An 18,023-nucleotide genomic window follows, 5' to 3' on the forward strand; every position below is an offset into this window, starting at 1 on the left:
AAGTGGTTCTTTAACAAAGAGTGTGTGGCCTTCAAGGGCCTTCCTTTAAGGTCCAAAATGCTTTACAGCATTCACCCATGTGCACACACTGATGGCAGCTCTGCCGCCAAACACTGGTGCCAATCTGTAACCACCTGGTGCAACGTGGGGTTAAGTGTCTCGCCCAAAGACACTTCAACGCCTGGGCAAGGCGGGAACCAAATCTGTGATTTTCCGATCAGAGGTCGACTGCTGTCTCTGCACCACGGACGCCCCTAGATGGACAATGGGTGTATGACCTCACCCTCTGGTATGTATTGTGCTGATTAAAAGCCAGTTTTTACAGTTTGACCGTTCTAAAACTGGAGACGCCAACCTGAAGGTTGTTGGGACACGCCCAGTAAGCTCAATATAGAGCGGAAACTTCAAGGGTTATACTGCATAAGACAACTGGAGCGAGTGTGACGTCATCCATGGAGAACAGATTAGCTCCGGCTCCAACTAAATGAAGTTTTTTCAGTTGCCATTTTTTTGCATTATCACCATGACAACACAACAAGAAGTAAACGGTCTTCAAAAACCCAAGATAATCCTGGAGAATCCTGAAAGACAAGAAAAAAACCTGCAAAAAAAAACATGTTTCCAACAATCTTTTCTTTAATTCACTTCCACTGAAACATTCGAGGTATCTTTTGTTCCAAACATCTTCCAAAATCCACTGATCTGACAGCATGAACGCCATTTTTTTTTTTTTTTTTTACAGATTTGTTATTTGATCTTTGTTTTTTGTTTTTTTTACATTACATTTAGGTCATTTGATTGACTAAAATAAGCATAAAACATAACCCAAGGCAAATCACAATCGGCAAACCGGAAATGTTTAAAAAAAACGACAAGAGTCCATATAACTGGTTTTAAGACATCAGATGTTAACAGACTAACAAATTTGGCAGGAAACGTTCAATAGATTCAAAAGGGAAATCTCCTAGAAATCAGTAAAGCACAGAAAACAATAAAATAAATACAAATAATTTTAGTCAAACTTAAATTGTTGTGACAATAAAAGCAGAAGTTTGTATTTGTTTTGTTCTGTCTAACTTCAAATGCTAAAATCTTGCTAAGATGGAATGAATGAAATTGAATGAAAAAGGTAATATTTTACCGCTGGACTTCTTCTCAATTCCTTAAAAAATAAAGGTACCGAAATACAAAAAAAACCCACAAAGAAAAACAGATGCCCATAAATATTAATGCAGATTGTTTAACAAGCTAAAAAAAAGTACCTGTTAATGCTTTCATCACAACATGAACACACAATTTGGACAGATTCTTTCTAAAACAGTAAAGACTAAAAACATACTGGAGTGAACTTAAATGGCTTCTCACAAAATAAAAAAAATAAAGGGGATCCCGTCGCTGCAGTTGGCAAATCTCAGTAGCTAAAAATGGGTTTTATTTTGGAAAAAGTTAAGGAGCAAATGTTTAGATTAATTTTTACCCAAAAGCTCTCACTTTTTAAATAGACATGGTTTTAAATTGACTTCTTATTACTGTTAAAGTGCCATAAGCTTAACAAATAAAAACAAAATACTAAACAAAATTAGCAAATATTTAGCAAATGGATAAATGTGCATTCATCTTTAGTATTTGTTCGCACTTGAAAACACAAAAAGCAAATTAAAGTGATTTTAAATATTACAGTTAATGTTTAGCTGTTCATCATCAAATAATAATGTTCACTAACCTATCAGAAAAAAAATGTATTTATTTATTTATTTCTCAGATGAATTTGAGACGCAGCAATGGTCAAAATCAAGACATTTGGTAAACTTTCCTATGAATGCTTGGTTTACAACAAATCTCAGACCTTGAGATTTCTGTTCGCTAATTAATTTAACTGATCAGAATCAGCAAATGTCAAGTATTTAATGTTCAACTTAGTTTGATCCAGTTTGAATAAACCCTGCTTTCGAATTTAACTCCAACCTCTGATGTTTTAGTCATTAAAACATCGATTTTGTTAGAGAACGATGGCTGGGTGTCTATGCTAGTTTGAGCTACTGGTTAATGAGACATTTTAGCATAAATAAAAACAAATTCATAACAGATGGTTCCATCATGACAACAATCTGAAAGGGTTTCAACACCTTGAAGCACAGACTTTTTTGGTAACATATTTTCTTTGCTAAAGTTAAGACATTTCTGGTAGTTTTTATTTTTATTTTTTGAAATAGTAACTTCCTCATCAATCCATTGCACCAATCAAAATAAAAAATAAACCTGGATGCTTCTCAGGTTTTGTTTTTTTTAAAATCAACAAGCATGTGCAACTGAAAAATGAAAAAAAGTTATGCTGTTGAAACTAGAGTTTGAAACTTTGGAGTTGAATTCTTTAGAGCTCCAAGAACGCGACATAGCTTAATTTTTACTTTCAAAACAAAAGTTAGAATTTGTACCACTTATTTGTCCATCTCTGAACTGAAATCTTTTATTTTTGAGTGTTTTGTTTGTGGTAAAGTGACTTCACTTCACAGTGAAACGTTGCTTTTGGAGCCTTTAAGGTGCAAACACATAGCAGGACAAAACCCCCAAAAATTATTTACATCATTCTGCATGTTCATATGAAGCTCAGAATGCTCGCTCAGATGAAGTCACCTGTTAAAGCGGGTGCACCCAGACGGTGAAAATTGAAATGTTTTTCCTCCCTCTGTCAGCTTGTCTAGCCAGCGAACACCTGGGGTTTGAGTGGTGACGGCAGGTTGTCGTCCATGTTGTTGGCATCAATGGCGGAAATGGTGGAGGGGATGTCCAGTGGATATTTCTGCAGGATGTCATGTACCTCCCGCTGCACATCCTCCGACCAGGAGAGCAGATCCGCCTGGAGGCTCTGGGCAGACTTCATTAGGGCTTCCTGTCGACTGCAGAGGCCTGACAGCAGCTCCAGATTGTGGTTCAGTCGGGCCAGAACCGGGTTGGTCACCCCTGAGTGGGGCCGCTCGCCTTCGGAGCTGCTGTATCGCGGGGAAGCTTGTCCTGACATGTGGCGCTCAAATTCATCCTGGGAGAGGTTGAGAGATTGAGCGTCTAACTTTTCGATGAAGGCCACTGCGCAGCACTGCAGAAAAAAAACAAACAAACCCACAGCCGGTGGAAATCAGGACAGAGACTGACAGATTGTTTACATGAGTCATGTAGAGACAGATGGTATGTCACTTCATGGGAGAGATTGGACCCTTTCTGGTTAATAAAACCACAAATATGCACAGGTGTTTAAAATTGATTTTAAAAACTGAACAAAAGATTAAGTAGTCAACTTTGGTGGGCGGGCAAAGTATTGTTAAAAGTTCTGTTAGGTCCACGCACCTGCCACTTAAAAAGACACACCTCTAGACATGATCATATTGAAACTCTGATAAAATAACTAATTAAAAAAGTTTATTTTCCTTAACTGTTTTATGATTAAATAGTAAAACAATAACTTTTGAAACGATCTTTGAAACTGGTATTTTTTAGAGACACACTCCAATTATTGATCTATTTTTAAAGCGTTTCCACTGGTATATTAATTATGATTAAGCCATTTTTAGCCTATATCAAAAAACAGTGTTGTTCTCTTCTGCTGAGAGCTCTCTGTTTACAAATTTTCCAGTTAGCTTACATCCCCTCACAACCTCAACCTAACATTAGCAGCGCGACAGAAATGGCGAGCGATCTTGGTTTAGATCCAGATTCCAGCTCAGACGAGGAAAACAAAGACGTTCGTGGATCTATTTGTCTGCAAGTAGATGCATCAGAATGGAGCGGAGCAGGGCGCTTGTGGCCCCGCCCACTGTATTTACTACTTCTCTGTTTGGTACTTCTTGGTTTCTGTCAAATTCGGGGACAGAAGGTGACATGAACAGTGGAATTTAAAGGAGATTAACGCAAAATAAAAATTCTCCAAACTGAAACTCAAAAACAGTAACACAAGAATTGACCGCATTATTTTCCTGTTTTAAAGACACAATCCTCATTGAGTCTTGTTAATAAATCAACTCTGATATGTTTGTGAAGAGGCACACATTTTTACAAACACAGGCTTTTGGAAAAATGTGGCCCCAAAATATCTTATTAACAAAATACGACAAAATGCAAGACAATATATTCACCAATATTCTACGTCGCAGAAACTGAATCTTAAGAAAAGTGAGAAAGTAAAAACATACTTGTTTCAAGAAAAATTCTTATTTTTCTATCTTTGAAAAAAAATTATCTTATCAAGAAAGTTTTTCACTAGCAAAAGAATTGCAGTTTAAGAAAACATGTCTTGATGGCAAGAATGTTTCTTAAAGTAAGAATTCTTGGTATTTTTTTTTTTTGCTTATTCAATTGAGGGGGGGTCTGTTTCTGCAGTAAATATAAATATTAAAAACATTTAAATTAGTTAACCCTCCTGTTATGTTCATTTGTGAGGAACAGAGATGATGTTCCTGGGTCAATTTGACCCGGTGCATGTTTTACACTTTTTTCCCAGTTCAATGAGTTCATGTTTTAATCAAAGTCTAACCCAACAGAAAAGCCTTGGAAAAAAAATCAACTTCAAACTGAATCTGATTGGACGTCAAAATAAAACCTGACCAGGTTGGTGAAGTAGTATCCATCCTCTCCGCTCATTAGCCTGCTGGGGATGCAGAAGCGGGTGATGTATTGGATGTTGGACTGCAGTCGGGGAGGGTTGGCTTTGAGGACGATGTAAATGAGCGCTGGGAGAAAGTCGTCCGCGGAGGCCGGCTCGTTCTTGGTGATTCTGATGGCGCTGAAGATGTGTTTGCTGCAGCGTGTGACGCACGCCAGTTTTTCCTGGGGAACTTTCTTTGAATCCATTTCAATGATATCTGAAACAGATGCAGAGAAAGAAAAGAGCATCTTTTCATTCCAGCTTCTTGTGGGTTTTTTTTTTTCCTTTCTTTATTGCACACCCCTCTTATGATTCACAGCATATCCCTCAGGTTTGGAAGGATTGTTTTCTGTCTTGAATGTCTTCACTGCTGCAGGTTGTGATTTACAAGAGTTAGAAAATGTTTAAAATAGAGATTTGTTGTTTTTTTGCCTCAAAACTCCAATATTGCTCGTCCTTTTTGTTAATGTTAGGTTGGGGGTGTGAAGGGTTGTAAGCTAGTGGGAGAGCATGTAAATATACAGCTCTCAGCAACAGGAAGGGGAAGGGGGGTGGGGTTGCTCCATGGCAACAGTCCCACCCACAACTCAGAGGCAAATTTCTAATGAAACACCGTTGCTCTGAAGAAACTATGTCAACAATGATAAAAAATGTAGAAAATGATCGTTTTTTTTCAATTTTGGCTGAAAACTGCATCATCATGATTAAAAGAACCACTGGTTTCCAGACTTAATGCGATCACAAACCTGTTATTGCTTTAACCACATTCTCAGAGACTTCTAGGATCTCCTCATCCATGGACACACACAGCATCTGAATGGTAACCCAGTGCAAAGCCCTGAAACACAAGTGATTGACATCGTGCTGATTGTTGTAAAACCTGCAGCCATTTTCTCCACACATGATGTCAGACAGACGCTTATTACAGTCACGTCCCTCCTGGGACGCTGGCACGTGCAGTCGGCAGCTGCCATTGTGCATTCACATGTAAGAAAAACACCGAGACCTCAGCTAAAAATGGATGCTGTGTAATCAAGTGCACCGGCTCAGACAGCAGATTTCCTTTTTTTTTTTACAGAAGGTTAAAGATGAGTGCTCCAAGAGATGCTTTTCTGATGGGCTTTCAGTCGGAGAAAACCACAAATGTCACTGCAGCACATTTCAATCACCGAAAAAAAACAAAAGGATCGGGGTGTGTTCCAAAATAGAGCTGGCACCTTATTCTCTCCTGTATGGCCAAGTCGTTCTTCTCATCATCTGTGATTTCTGGACAAAAGACGCTCTTATACAGACGAGACATGATGTACTTTTCCACTTGGTCCATCACCTGCTCCACGGACTCAGAAGAGCCTGATGGACAAAGATTTATGAGACGTGAGGCGCTGCTGCCGCCCTCTGGTGGCTATTTATTGAACAGTTTACATTTGAAGAAATTCAATATCTTTTTTTGGGGGGGGGGGGTCACCTTTGAAAACGCTCATCAAGCGATCGGTCAAGTTCTGGTAGAAATCCTGAACGCACTCCGACATTTCATCAGGGCCAAGGTCCTGCAGAAACCGCAAACAACACACTGAACTGGGATTCGTACGACACCATCTCACAGAACTGGAGATTCCTTAGAAGTTCCAGGTACGTTTTTAGACGACACCAAACCCAATCTTTGAGGACAGCACACCTTTTTGCTGGACATGTTCATCAGGAAGATTCTGCACTGCTTATGGATTTCTCTGCCGGGTCTCTGCAGGTTCTTCAAGAACTCCACAAAGTCCTTGGTCACTTGATCTGCGTCAATGCTGGCGTGGCGGCTGGTGGACGGACTGGTCGACTTGGCCTCGGGGACTTCTGTTAAAAACAACTGATTTGTCAACATTTACATACTTGTTCATCTTCCAAAGTTCCAGGAACATTTTCAGAAATCGCAAACCCAACCTTAAAGGACAGCACCCATTTTGTTTAAGCCTCTAGTCTTCATTTCAGACACATGATCTTTTTACAAATTGCCGTCCCGACCTGGGTGGGCGCCGTGGTGATGCTCCTGTGGCTGAGCTGGTGTCTGGTATAAATATAGATTCCAAAATGTACTGTTTCCTCACAGCCGAGCCAAGTCACCAAGTCATGTGGTTGGCAGATCGATCCCCCCCCCCCCCCTGAGCGCGGCTAGTCTGCAGCTCACCGCTCCCCCCTAGGGGATGTGTGTATATATATATATATATATATATATATATATATATATATATATATATATATATATATATATATATATATATATATATATATACACACATATATATAAATGTACGTTGATCATAACAAAAATCTTTTAGCTGACTGCAAAAATTAAAGAAAGTGTCCTACCATTTTCCTATTTTACTTTCAGCTGTTTCCTTCATTTAAACCTTTCCCCTCTCTACTTTCACTTTTCATCTCCTAAATTTCTATTTGGTTCCCCTGGATTTATCTCCAGATGAGCTTTCCTCCTCGCTAAAAAAACATGAACATGTTCAGCTTTTCAACCTCCAGCTCTGCCTCTTTCCTCACCTCAATGCCACTGTCTTTAAATCCCCTGTCTTGCAAACCTTTTCCTTTCCACGCTCTCTCGCTCTGACCTGTTGACCCCGAGTATCTAAAATCCTTTCTTCCCTCCTCCCTGTAATTTCCCTGTTCCACTCAGGTCTCTCTCATCCCACACATGTTCTTTGCTTTGCAGTGAAAACCCTTCATTTCTCTTGATCAGAGCAAACCTCCACCTCTCCAAATGTCCTTCAGCCGCGCTCTGCACTAAGTAGATGGTCAAATAAAGGTTCTCGACTGACTTCATTTGTTGGTTTGGCACGCCTGTGTCTCACCTACTTCACCCTTACTTACCCTTGCATCCTGTACATGTGTACACTACAACGCAGCATGCCCATAATAAATAAACCTGCATGAACATTCGCGCCTTACAGGTTCACCGGGCGGTCTAAGATCTAAACCCTAGCTATGAAATAGCTATGAAAAAAAAATTCGCTTGGTCACTGTCAGGCTCCAGTTCTACATCTGTGATTTGTGAATGTCTAATTCCTTTGTCTTGATCTTATTTTTTTGGATTCTAAATTGTGTTATATAAGTGAAACTGCTTTTCTTTGTGTTTTTTTCTAGATCTGCTGATCTACTTATGATCAGCAGATCCAGGGGGGGCTTTGTTTGTAAAGAAGGGTGTGTTTGTCACACGGTAGTTGCTTTGCACTGACTCTGACCAAGACGCAGCAGATCATATTTGAAAGGCTCAGCAGCCACCATTAGCTGATTCTTTGAAAGGTGAAGGTACTATGTGAAGGGTTCTAACCGAATCTAAGCCTGGAAAATCTAAATGAGCAGCTAAAGCTCGCAAACATCCCATTTGCAAGAAGATCAAAGATTTCCACAATGACTATCTAATTCTTCTAAGGTAAGCAGGCTAAGAAACTGTGCTGTGATGAAAACTACAAAGCAGAACCTTTCTTAGAGGTGGTGCGCGATGACGGGCTGAAGAACTTCTTTACAGTGGTCACTTTCCGGGTCTTCTCGTTAGTCTTCTTTTCCTCAAACTTGGAAAAAGGAGCCAGGGTCGCATGTCCTGGTTGAGGGGCGGACACGACTTGGCTGCTGGCGTATGCTGCCTCTTCTTCTCTCTGCAACCTGTAGCCAGGAAAAGTGGGCAAAAATGCTAAAAAAAAAAAATCGACTTAAACTGAAAGTGTAAACATTCGACACATAAATATTTTTTTCCCCAGAAAACGAAACAGCTACATGTCAGTTTGTTCTCTCAGTTGGCAGTTTTGTAAAGTCTGTTTTGATGAATAAACGCCAAACACATTTTTAATGGAGGCAAACTCTCACTTTTCAGCCAAAGCCCAGTCCTCCTGGATCTGCTTCTGTCGCACCCGCTGGTACTCCTCCCTCCAGCACTTGGAGCACAGGCCCTGCCACGGTGCGTTTCCATAGTAACCGCATCCTTTTTTGCACAGCAGGTCTGACTGGTCCACGTGTATGCCTCGCCGCTCTGTCCGCTGACTCATGGTGCTGGATGACCTGAGAGGTCATTGATTCATTTTAGTGCAAACCTAAAATATTGCACCAGGCGTACAGCTGCTTCAATACAACACTTTAAATAAAACAGTCTAAAAAGCAGACAAAAAGGAAAAAAAATTTAAACTTCATATTGACATTTAGTTTGAGCTGGATTACAAAAACATATTTCTCTATAAACATAAGTCATGGTGCAAATTATAACAATACCCGTTATATTTTTCTAATTAAATCTTAATAAAATAAACTGCATTATTTTGCAAATATTATCATCCAAGAAGAAATTGTTCCTTTATAAACATTTCTAATAAGTGGTTTTTACTGGTGACAGGTTTAACTTTGGGGATGTCACTATAAACCATCAAGAAAAAACTCATCTTGTACTGTTTTCATAAAGTGAACAACTCCACATTTTTAACCAACTTTTCTTATGAAAATCAAGCCAAAGCTGCTCTGCTTAGTCTGTTGTCATTGTGTAGGTTTAGCTGTTCACAAAAAAAAACATTTTAGGAAGAGGGGATAAGAAAAGTATCTATTTTAAGGCTCTTCAATTTTTACATTATTCTTTAAAAGATGGAGCAAAATTTATAAAAATATATGATAATAGTTCTTGGTTAATTAGACTGTGAATTCGTGGGGAATTAATTACCCCTAGTGGTGAAACAGTAGAATGCATGCTGATGTACGTTACATGCGAATTACAGAACTTTATAGAATGATAGATTGACTGATCTATTGAAATAAATACATTTGGATTAGAGTTCTTTCTTTAGATGAAAAAATATTAGAATAAAAACACAATCTGTCTGTCTGTCTGTCTGTCTGTCTGTCTGTCTGTCTGTCTGTCTGTCAAACAAGAAGACACTAAGCCCAAACTCTGCAATGTTAGGGTGAAAGGTCATCGTGTTCTTTCCATTAAAAGTTTGTGAACCTCCTTGGCCAGCAGCCACATACTAATGACTTCTTAGATTAATCATTTATTAGTCATTTATTTTAGGTGACATTTCCATGTTTTAGTTTTTTTCTTCGAAAACTACAGATACCGAAAATGCAAAAAACTGTATCAATACAAACCACTAATGTGGACAATCTGTTAACTTTGTTTCCTTGACAAAAATTGTCCTTCTTGCTTTGTTTTTTGACTGTACAATCCCTTGGACCCATCACACATTTGTATTTTATATGATTTTTTTGTAAATGAAATGAAAATATAAAAGTCACGTTTCTATCAAACATGGAAGTCAGATTAGCTGTAAAATGTTTGTTTTTTTTCCTGTATAAATGGACCACTTCACAAACAAGCTAGCTTTTGAAATTGCACCTCAGTTGGCCCTCACCCAGAATCAAAACAATGTATTAAAAAAAAACAATATGAGAACAAAGCGATGACATGCACACTGTTGCTCGTAGAGACAAATCTATCGCTCACATCTGCAGCCCATCTCTGCTTTAAAGTGAGGTTCTGCTTTTATACTTTGTCTCACAAAGCATCCTTTTCAACAACAGCTGGCAGAGGTTTTTTTTTTCACAGAACATGCTTTGAAAACACAATTACCCTCAAACAGAAGCCAGTGTGTGGCTGAAAGACAACCCCAAAGATAAACTTAATTGTTCGGAAAAATACTTATTTCTCATGTGCCCAAAGTCAGATGTTATAGTATCATAAAATACCAGAAATGTTTGAAATAGTTTTTTTTTAAAGCAATGACAATTAATTAAAAATGCTTTAAAAATAATTTAATTTTTATTAACAATTTAAAGCTAAATGATGCATGAAGTTTTGCATTGTTTTGCTGTCCTACACCAGTAACTTTTCTAAGAAATGTACACGCAAACTGATCTGGTTATGATTGGTAAAGAGTTTCTGATCTTATTTCCAATTAAATTGTGACGTATATATATATATAAAAATTATAAAACTTAAATGAATTGATTCAATTGGTAACAAGTTATTGAGTTTAATTTATTTAACCTAATTTCTTATGTCTATCCAACTCAATAGTTGTTTATACAACTCAAATTTACATATTTATCTAACTAAATGTCATATTACTCCAATTCAATTGAATGTTTTTCCATATTAATTTATTGTACTTCTTGAACTCTCATGTCTGACTTTGAGGCTGTAGATTTTCTCATTTTTATAAAATTTAAATAAATGATACAGTGTAGATTTAAAATGTAAACAATGTATATAATTATCATGACTCTGACAGTAACTTCAGTTCTTATGTCATGAAATTGCACTAGTGGTGCTAAATAAGCTCACCATCCTCTCCCTCCCTCTCACTCATGGTGCAGAAATAATTAAACATAACAGGGTAAAATAACTAGGCATTACACAGTAAAACAGCTACAGCTAAACATATTTAGACAAAACCCTACACTAGTACCAAAACCGTCCAGACAGGAAAAAGGAATGGTATCCCACAATTCCTTGTGCTGCCAATCTAACAGCAGCATCAAAGTTACACCTACTTAATTGAAATAATTTGAATGAAAGTAAAATAAATGTCCGATAACTATGCGTTATTTTTAAGTTGAGTGAACTCAGAAACATTATTTATCTTACCTGAAGCAAATAATTAAGTTAGATTAATGTAAAAAAGTTTATCTTTCCAACATCCGTAAGTGGTCTTATCACCCTCTCATGGAGGAAAAAGTATTATCTGAGCTTCTTCATCCACTAAATCGTCAAACAAATAACCATCAACTAAACCTGCTCCAGACCAGGTTATGTTCAGAGCATGAGTTGCTATGGCAACTTGACATACCCTGAAACATACCTCCATTTTTGGAACCAAAAGCTGAGGTTATCCGCTTCCTTAGCCTCAAACTCACCGTGGTAACTCACATAACCTGCTTTTTGGAAAAAACCCTGCTGACTTGAACTCATTTAACCGATTTTCCGAGTTATCAGACTATTTGGGCAGCTTGTAAACATGATGGTATAACACAGCGATAAATATCTTGTCAATAATAAATCAGATTTCTTTGTACTTGCATGTACATCAATAGGAATCCGATATGTACTTTCTTTTCCCCCATAGGTGTATCAAGGACAACTGATGTCCTGGGGTGTGTTGAATGCTTAACACATGATGGTCGGTGGTACTACTTCTTCATTGCGTCTTTGCGGCATTTAACGACCGGTATTCTTTTAGGACTTATTCGCCCATTTAAAATGCACATTTAGAAGGTTAAATGAACTGTAAGCGAGAGCATCTGGACTCATACTCGGATTTTGTTCCTCAAACACCAGTTTGGAGGTAGGAAAGCTAATAACTGTAGCTTAAACAAGCTAACACGGAAAATGCCCACAGGGTGAAAACTTCCACACGGAGTCTGACACTTGCAACATTTTTGAGTGAAAATTATTTCTTTCGCATGACTGTCAGCTTCTGGACTCACATACCTGTTTAGTTTTCACCGAACAGGAGCAGAAGTCCGCCTCCTCCTCTTTGCCGCAGAAGCTCGATAAGATGACGTCACGCACTGAATGCGGAAGTCCAGTGTTCTGTTGTAACAAACAATGAGTTATATCACTCATTGATGTAACTCATTGGTAACAAATATTACAATAAAGCATTAAAAAAAGTTCTTTTGTTTTTGGGCCAAATCACTAATAAAGTCCATCTAGATTTTAAATCATATCACAAAATACTATGGAACACATGAAAAATATGAAGATATCAAGAACATGTAGTCTTTTAAATGAACAGTGATGCTCAAAAATATTATTTAAACCTCTAAACTGTAATGTGGATTTTTGATGTTACAACTGTGTATTTTAACTTGCTTCTCAACAAAGTTTGTAAGAAAAGAAAAAGAAAAAAAAACTACCATTGGTACAAATAAAAGTATTTAGGAATCCCCTAGCGTTTATTTTGAACATTTGATGTACAGTTTATTGTTCCTTGTTCTTTTGCTTTATGTCACTTTTGTTCTGCATCAATTAAAAATAAATAAATAAATAAATAAAATAAAAGATAAATATAAATAAAGAAACTATCAAAATGTTTTGTTTTGTTTTTTTAAATGAAGTTCATGCCACAACTTCAAAACAATCACCACAATTAATACCAAAGAGGAAGGTACATTTATGAAATAGAAGTAAGTATACAAACTTCGAAATCTAGATTAAAACAAAATTATATTAACAAAACATTAAATAACGATTTTTCTATGACATAGAGCGTCTAAAACATTCAAAAGCAAATTTTAGCCAATATACATGTAAAATAATTTTGCATTAAGTTTACACTTCCGAAATTTAAATGGTATTTATGTATTTATGCAGCTTCAAATCCTTTCAATTCACACATTTCAGCAAATTCACATATAAATGTAGATCTTTAAAGATAAATATTGAAAGTTAAAAGTACCTTTATTTATTTTTGTAAATGAAAAACTTCTCCAACATTTGTACAACAATAAAGAAGCAGCTATAACTATGCCAATATATGTTTATCCAGATGAACTGGATCTGCAGTCTCAGGTGAATCCAGATCAAGTCTTTATAGAAAAGCACTCAGAGATCAACCGTTTCATTTTTACATTCACAAACAGAAATAGTGTTCATGACCAAAACAACAAGGCAAAAAATAACTGAAAAGGGAATTTAGCATTATTTCAATATTATATCATTTAATTTTTGAGCAACAGGAAATTTTGTACATTACTTTATAAATGTGTCTTTTCCCTTAGAAAAAGGGGTGACAGATATGTGCAGTTTGCTTTTTTGCTTTAGATAAAAAAGGAAATAAGCACCTCATGATTTCCTTAAGTAGATTTTTCCTTGTTATCTGGAAAAAATTTAAAATAAAATCGTCAATGTGTAGGACGCACTATAAAAACAATAATTTGCCATATGTTTTTTTGAAAGGTTTGTCAACCAATTTATTGTGAAAGACTTTACAAAAAAACTTGAACTACTAATAATCTTGGAAGTTCATCTGACTGTTATGACTGAGATCAGATCTTTTAAAATATCATGAAAATAGAAACTATCTTAAGGGTTTTTCTCCTTCTTTCTGATGGATAAAATCTTAAACACAATGTTAAGAATGGTCTAGAAAAGGGTATAATGGTTTAAAGAATAATGTAAATTTTAAAACACGTAACTGCTCTGTGGTATTTTGTTTTTACAAATAAATTGGTGAATAATTCAAAAATAAATATAAATAATGACTTTACATAAAAGTTTTTTTTAAATTATGCAATAACTCATGCAAATGAAATTAATGGGTATAATCATGATATAATGGTAAATTTGCTCTTAGAATAAATTACCTCTATTGTTCAAAATTAATAGTTTAATTACTTAGTAAAACAATACAGATACATTTTCAATAGCCAATTACAATTAAGTAAAAAATAATCATGGCAATGTAAAGATTTCTGTCGACCGAAGGCAAAATATTTGATTCAGGCAAGTTTTCTCCTCTCGACAAAAGACGCCAGTTTGTTTGCAGAGATTTAGGGGCGGGAGTAATGAGTCAACCGCCCTTGGATTTTAAGCCAATAGAAAATGCCCAATTTCTGCAAAGCAGCACAACTGACGTGAAAATCCACCAATAGCGAGAAAGAACAACTCACCCCATTACTCAGCGTATAAAAAGAAACGGACGTCTGACCAACTCGCCATTATCTCTTACATCGACCGCTTAACAGTCGAGTCGTGAGAATTATTTCTCGAGAAACATTCCCTCTCGTATAACTTTAAGGGGAAAAAATGGTAAGTACAGATAACAACTGTAGGATGTTTAGGAATGTTTAAATCCCGAGAAAAGAGCCGTTAGATTAAACGTTTGACAGATTCCGAGGGAAAGATTAGAGATGCTCGTTACCCACCCATATCGTGGTCCTTGGTTTTTATTTATTTATTTGTTTAATTTTTTTAAATTTATTTATTTATTTTTTGCAATGTCACAAGCAGAGACGTTCTACTTCTAGCTCGGTTCTAGGCGACATTACGTCGCGTCCGGCAGAGCGAATGAAGTAGTAGTCTCAGTCTGCCCTGCCCTAGACTCTGCGGCATTTTACTTCCTTCTCTCATCCGCCCGCCTGCGGTTATAAAGAAAGGAAGGATGAATTACAAACTAAACATGTCCTTCACCGAATATCAAGATGTATTGAGAAAAAGAACGTCGACAAAATGCACTGTTGGCATGGCGGCGCTGAGAAGAGGTGGGTGGTTATAAACTAATAAACCCGCCGGTTTGTTCCCGAACACAACTAAAGGTTTATTTTTAATAGTAGGAGTAATTGTTGTGTGCCCTTAAATTTTAGTAGTTTTACTTTCCCTTAATACATTTAGATTTTTTTTTTTTACGATTGAAGTTTAATCGATTGAATATAAGATTTAGATGAGTCAATGTCGGGAACTTGTTGCCTAGCAACTGACTTCCGTCCCCGTAAGGTCATCACTCAAAGGGTGAAGCAGAGTAAGACTTTTCCTTTTTTTATTTTTGCTTAGAAATCCTGATAGATCTCAAGATATAAATTTATTTGGGTTTTTTTTTAAAGAGCAAAGACTTATAGCATGTTTAACATATATTTATATAATTATGTGTAACATCATATAATGCCTTATCATTGTTTCCTAATTCACATTATTTTCCCCATTATTTTTTTTTCCCTCTCCAGCGTGAGTGTATCTCTGTGCACGTCGGTCAGGCTGGTGTCCAGATTGGTAATGCCTGCTGGGAACTTTACTGTCTGGAACATGGGATCCAGCCTGATGGGCAGATGCCCAGTGACAAGACCATTGGAGGAGGAGACGATTCTTTCAATACCTTCTTCAGTGAGACAGGAGCAGGAAAGCATGTTCCCAGGGCCGTCTTTGTTGACCTGGAGCCCACAGTTATCGGTTAGCATCACTTCCTAAAGAAATGTAATGGGACAGCTTATCAGATTGGAGAAACACGTTTTTCAATCTCTCTTGTTCTTCTCAGATGAGGTGCGCACTGGGACCTACCGGCAGCTGTTCCACCCTGAGCAGCTGATCACTGGGAAGGAGGATGCCGCCAACAACTACGCCCGTGGACACTACACCATCGGCAAGGAGATCATCGACCTGGTTCTGGACAGGATCCGCAAACTGGTGGGTAAACTGTTTTAATGTATTGCAGATATTGTGTTGAGACACCAGCAGATAATATTTGTTTCCACGTGTGTCTTCAGGCGGACCAGTGCACTGGTCTCCAGGGCTTCCTGGTGTTCCACAGCTTCGGTGGAGGCACCGGCTCTGGTTTCACCTCTCTTCTGATGGAGCGTCTGTCTGTGGACTACGGCAAGAAGTCCAAGCTGGAGTTCTCCATCTACCCGGCTCCCCAGGTGTCCACTGCTGTGGTGGAGCCGTACAACTCCATCTTGACTACCCACACCACCCTGGAGCACTCTGACTGTGCCTTCATGGTGGACAATGAGGCCATCTATGACATCTGCCGCAGAAACCTGGACATCGAGCGTCCCTCCTACACCAACCTGAACAGGCTGATCAGCCAGATCGTGTCCTCCATCACAGCTTCTCTCCGTTTTGATGGCGCCCTCAATGTCGATCTGACAGAGTTCCAGACCAACTTGGTGCCATATCCTCGTATCCACTTTCCCCTGGCCACCTACGCCCCCGTCATCTCTGCAGAGAAAGCTTATCACGAGCAGCTATCAGTCTCTGAGATCACCAACGCCTGCTTTGAGCCAGCCAATCAGATGGTGAAGTGTGATCCCCGCCATGGCAAGTACATGGCCTGCTGCCTTCTGTATCGTGGGGATGTGGTGCCCAAAGATGTAAACGCTGCCATCGCCACCATCAAAACCAAGCGCTCCATCCAGTTTGTAGACTGGTGTCCCACTGGTTTCAAGGTGGGCATCAACTACCAGCCTCCAACTGTCGTTCCTGGTGGAGACCTGGCCAAGGTGCAGAGAGCTGTGTGCATGCTGAGCAACACCACTGCTATTGCAGAGGCCTGGGCTCGTCTGGACCACAAGTTCGACCTGATGTATGCCAAGCGGGCCTTTGTTCACTGGTACGTGGGGGAAGGAATGGAGGAAGGAGAGTTCTCTGAGGCCAGGGAGGATATGGCCGCTCTGGAGAAGGATTACGAGGAGGTTGGAGTCGACTCCATTGAAGGAGAAGGAGAGGAGGAAGGAGAAGAATATTAGAGGGAAAGAGGAGAAATTGGTCTGATTAAATTATGTTTAATGTTTTTCAAGCACATGTTAAGCTTAAAAATAAAAGCATCCACTTTTGGCATGAAGCTTTCAGGAATTCTCACGGTAGGCTTATATTGGTGTCAATTAATCTGAGTCAAACACAAGTAGAATAAAAAGTGTTGTCTGTCAAATACTGTCTGTTTGGTTATTTAATTGAGATTAATTCTTCATTTTTCAAGAGTGCTGTTTTTATTTTTTTACCAAACTTGTTCCAAAATTAGTTAAAATTCCAATTATATCCTCTGCTGAATTGCAACACAAAATATTGTAACAAAAAAACAAAAAGGTGTTTAGTTACGATTTTGACAAGTTATGTGTGCTCAACACCTTTAATGAATTAAGACATTTATTTAATTTTTTGTAAAAGTCTTACAATTAAAAAAAAAAAAACACGATTTGGTACCAAGACTTACAAAACGTCTGATCACTAACAGAGAAAGGAGGTCAGAAACCAGAAGTTGTAGGAGTTCTGACATTTGATAACTGGCTGCTTAAGTTAATAAGGACATTGGTTAGTCTCGTAAATAAAATAAAGTCTTCCAATGTCCTATCTGGAGAAGTCTTATGTGTTGCGTTATTTTCTACTCAATACTGGTGATTCATCCATTTAAACTTTGACGGTAAACAAACTAGTTCTGTCTACAACCCTGAGAATAACCAAATGTTTTCATAGAGAGAAGCCGGAACTTGGTAACTTCATTTGTAATTCATGAGAAGTACCGGTAATTTCTGACATTCACTGAGATTATCTGGAGATGGTCAGCTCTGAACTGCGTGTCATAATGATGGGTTTATGAGGTTTTCTGACAAAGTATGTGGAAAAGACTGTTAGAAACTTTCTTCTTTCGTAACTTTAGTTTTGTACAAGCAAGCTGAACATTTTTAATCTAAATAGATCATAACCTTTCAAGAGGAGTTAAAGCTGCAGACGCCTGTGATTATAATCTGTTTTGCAGGTCACACTGTTGAAAAATTAACACTATAAACTAATATTTTTCAAACTCACTAACTAATCTGATATTTATGTTTGTGAAATTATTGGGGACCACAAACAGTTTATCAACAGTAGAATTTCTAAAATGTACTATTTTACGTTTTTTGGAAAACGAAAGAGTTTAGAGAT

At 37.8% G+C, this 18,023-nt stretch overlaps 2 protein-coding genes across 3 annotated transcripts; one reads left to right on the forward strand and one right to left on the reverse strand.

Annotated features, from left to right (window-relative positions):
• Positions 1–618: 618 nt before the first annotated feature.
• rabgef1 (RAB guanine nucleotide exchange factor (GEF) 1) lies at positions 619–14,420 on the reverse strand. Its single transcript, XM_023962658.2, has 10 exons — positions 14,282–14,420; positions 12,099–12,200; positions 8,495–8,686; positions 8,112–8,293; positions 6,312–6,478; positions 6,102–6,183; positions 5,854–5,986; positions 5,383–5,474; positions 4,597–4,853; positions 619–3,094 (listed from the first exon to the last, which is right to left on the reverse strand). The coding sequence occupies exons 3-10, from the start codon at positions 8,671–8,673 to the stop codon at positions 2,699–2,701; spliced, it is 1,488 nt and encodes a 495-aa protein (XP_023818426.1). The 5' UTR covers positions 8,674–8,686; positions 12,099–12,200; positions 14,282–14,420; the 3' UTR covers positions 619–2,698.
• Positions 14,276–17,031, forward strand: LOC101168810 (tubulin alpha chain). 2 transcript variants are annotated; one of them, XM_020709116.3, is made up of 4 exons: positions 14,276–14,420; positions 15,332–15,554; positions 15,640–15,788; positions 15,869–17,031. In XM_020709116.3, the coding sequence occupies exons 1-4, from the start codon at positions 14,418–14,420 to the stop codon at positions 16,847–16,849; spliced, it is 1,356 nt and encodes a 451-aa protein (XP_020564775.1). In that variant the 5' UTR covers positions 14,276–14,417; the 3' UTR covers positions 16,850–17,031. The 2 variants fall into 2 exon arrangements, with proteins under 2 accessions (XP_020564775.1, XP_078787154.1); XM_078931028.1 differs by having other exon boundaries at positions 14,414–14,872.
• Positions 17,032–18,023: the final 992 nt, after the last annotated feature.

The sequence above is a fragment of the Oryzias latipes genome, chromosome 14 (genome assembly GCF_053564925.1).
Source record: "Oryzias latipes strain Hd-rR chromosome 14, Olatipes_Hd-rR_3.1".
In the NCBI taxonomy this organism is placed as follows: domain Eukaryota; kingdom Metazoa; phylum Chordata; class Actinopteri; order Beloniformes; family Adrianichthyidae; genus Oryzias; species Oryzias latipes.

Coding starts and splice junctions, on each gene's coding strand:
- rabgef1 (XM_023962658.2), bottom strand. CDS start 8,673: ATGAGTCAGCGGACAGAGCGGCGAGGCATACACGTGGACCAGTCAGAC. Junction 5,475..5,853: donor GCCATACAGGAGAGAATAAG/GTGCCAGCTCTA, acceptor CTTGTGTTTCAG/GGCTTTGCACTGGGTTACCA. Junction 3,095..4,596: donor GATACTACTTCACCAACCTG/GTCAGGTTTTAT, acceptor TTTTTTCTGCAG/TGCTGCGCAGTGGCCTTCAT.
- LOC101168810 (XM_020709116.3), top strand. Junction 15,555..15,639: donor CCTGGAGCCCACAGTTATCG/GTTAGCATCACT, acceptor TGTTCTTCTCAG/ATGAGGTGCGCACTGGGACC. Junction 15,789..15,868: donor TGGACAGGATCCGCAAACTG/GTGGGTAAACTG, acceptor GTGTGTCTTCAG/GCGGACCAGTGCACTGGTCT.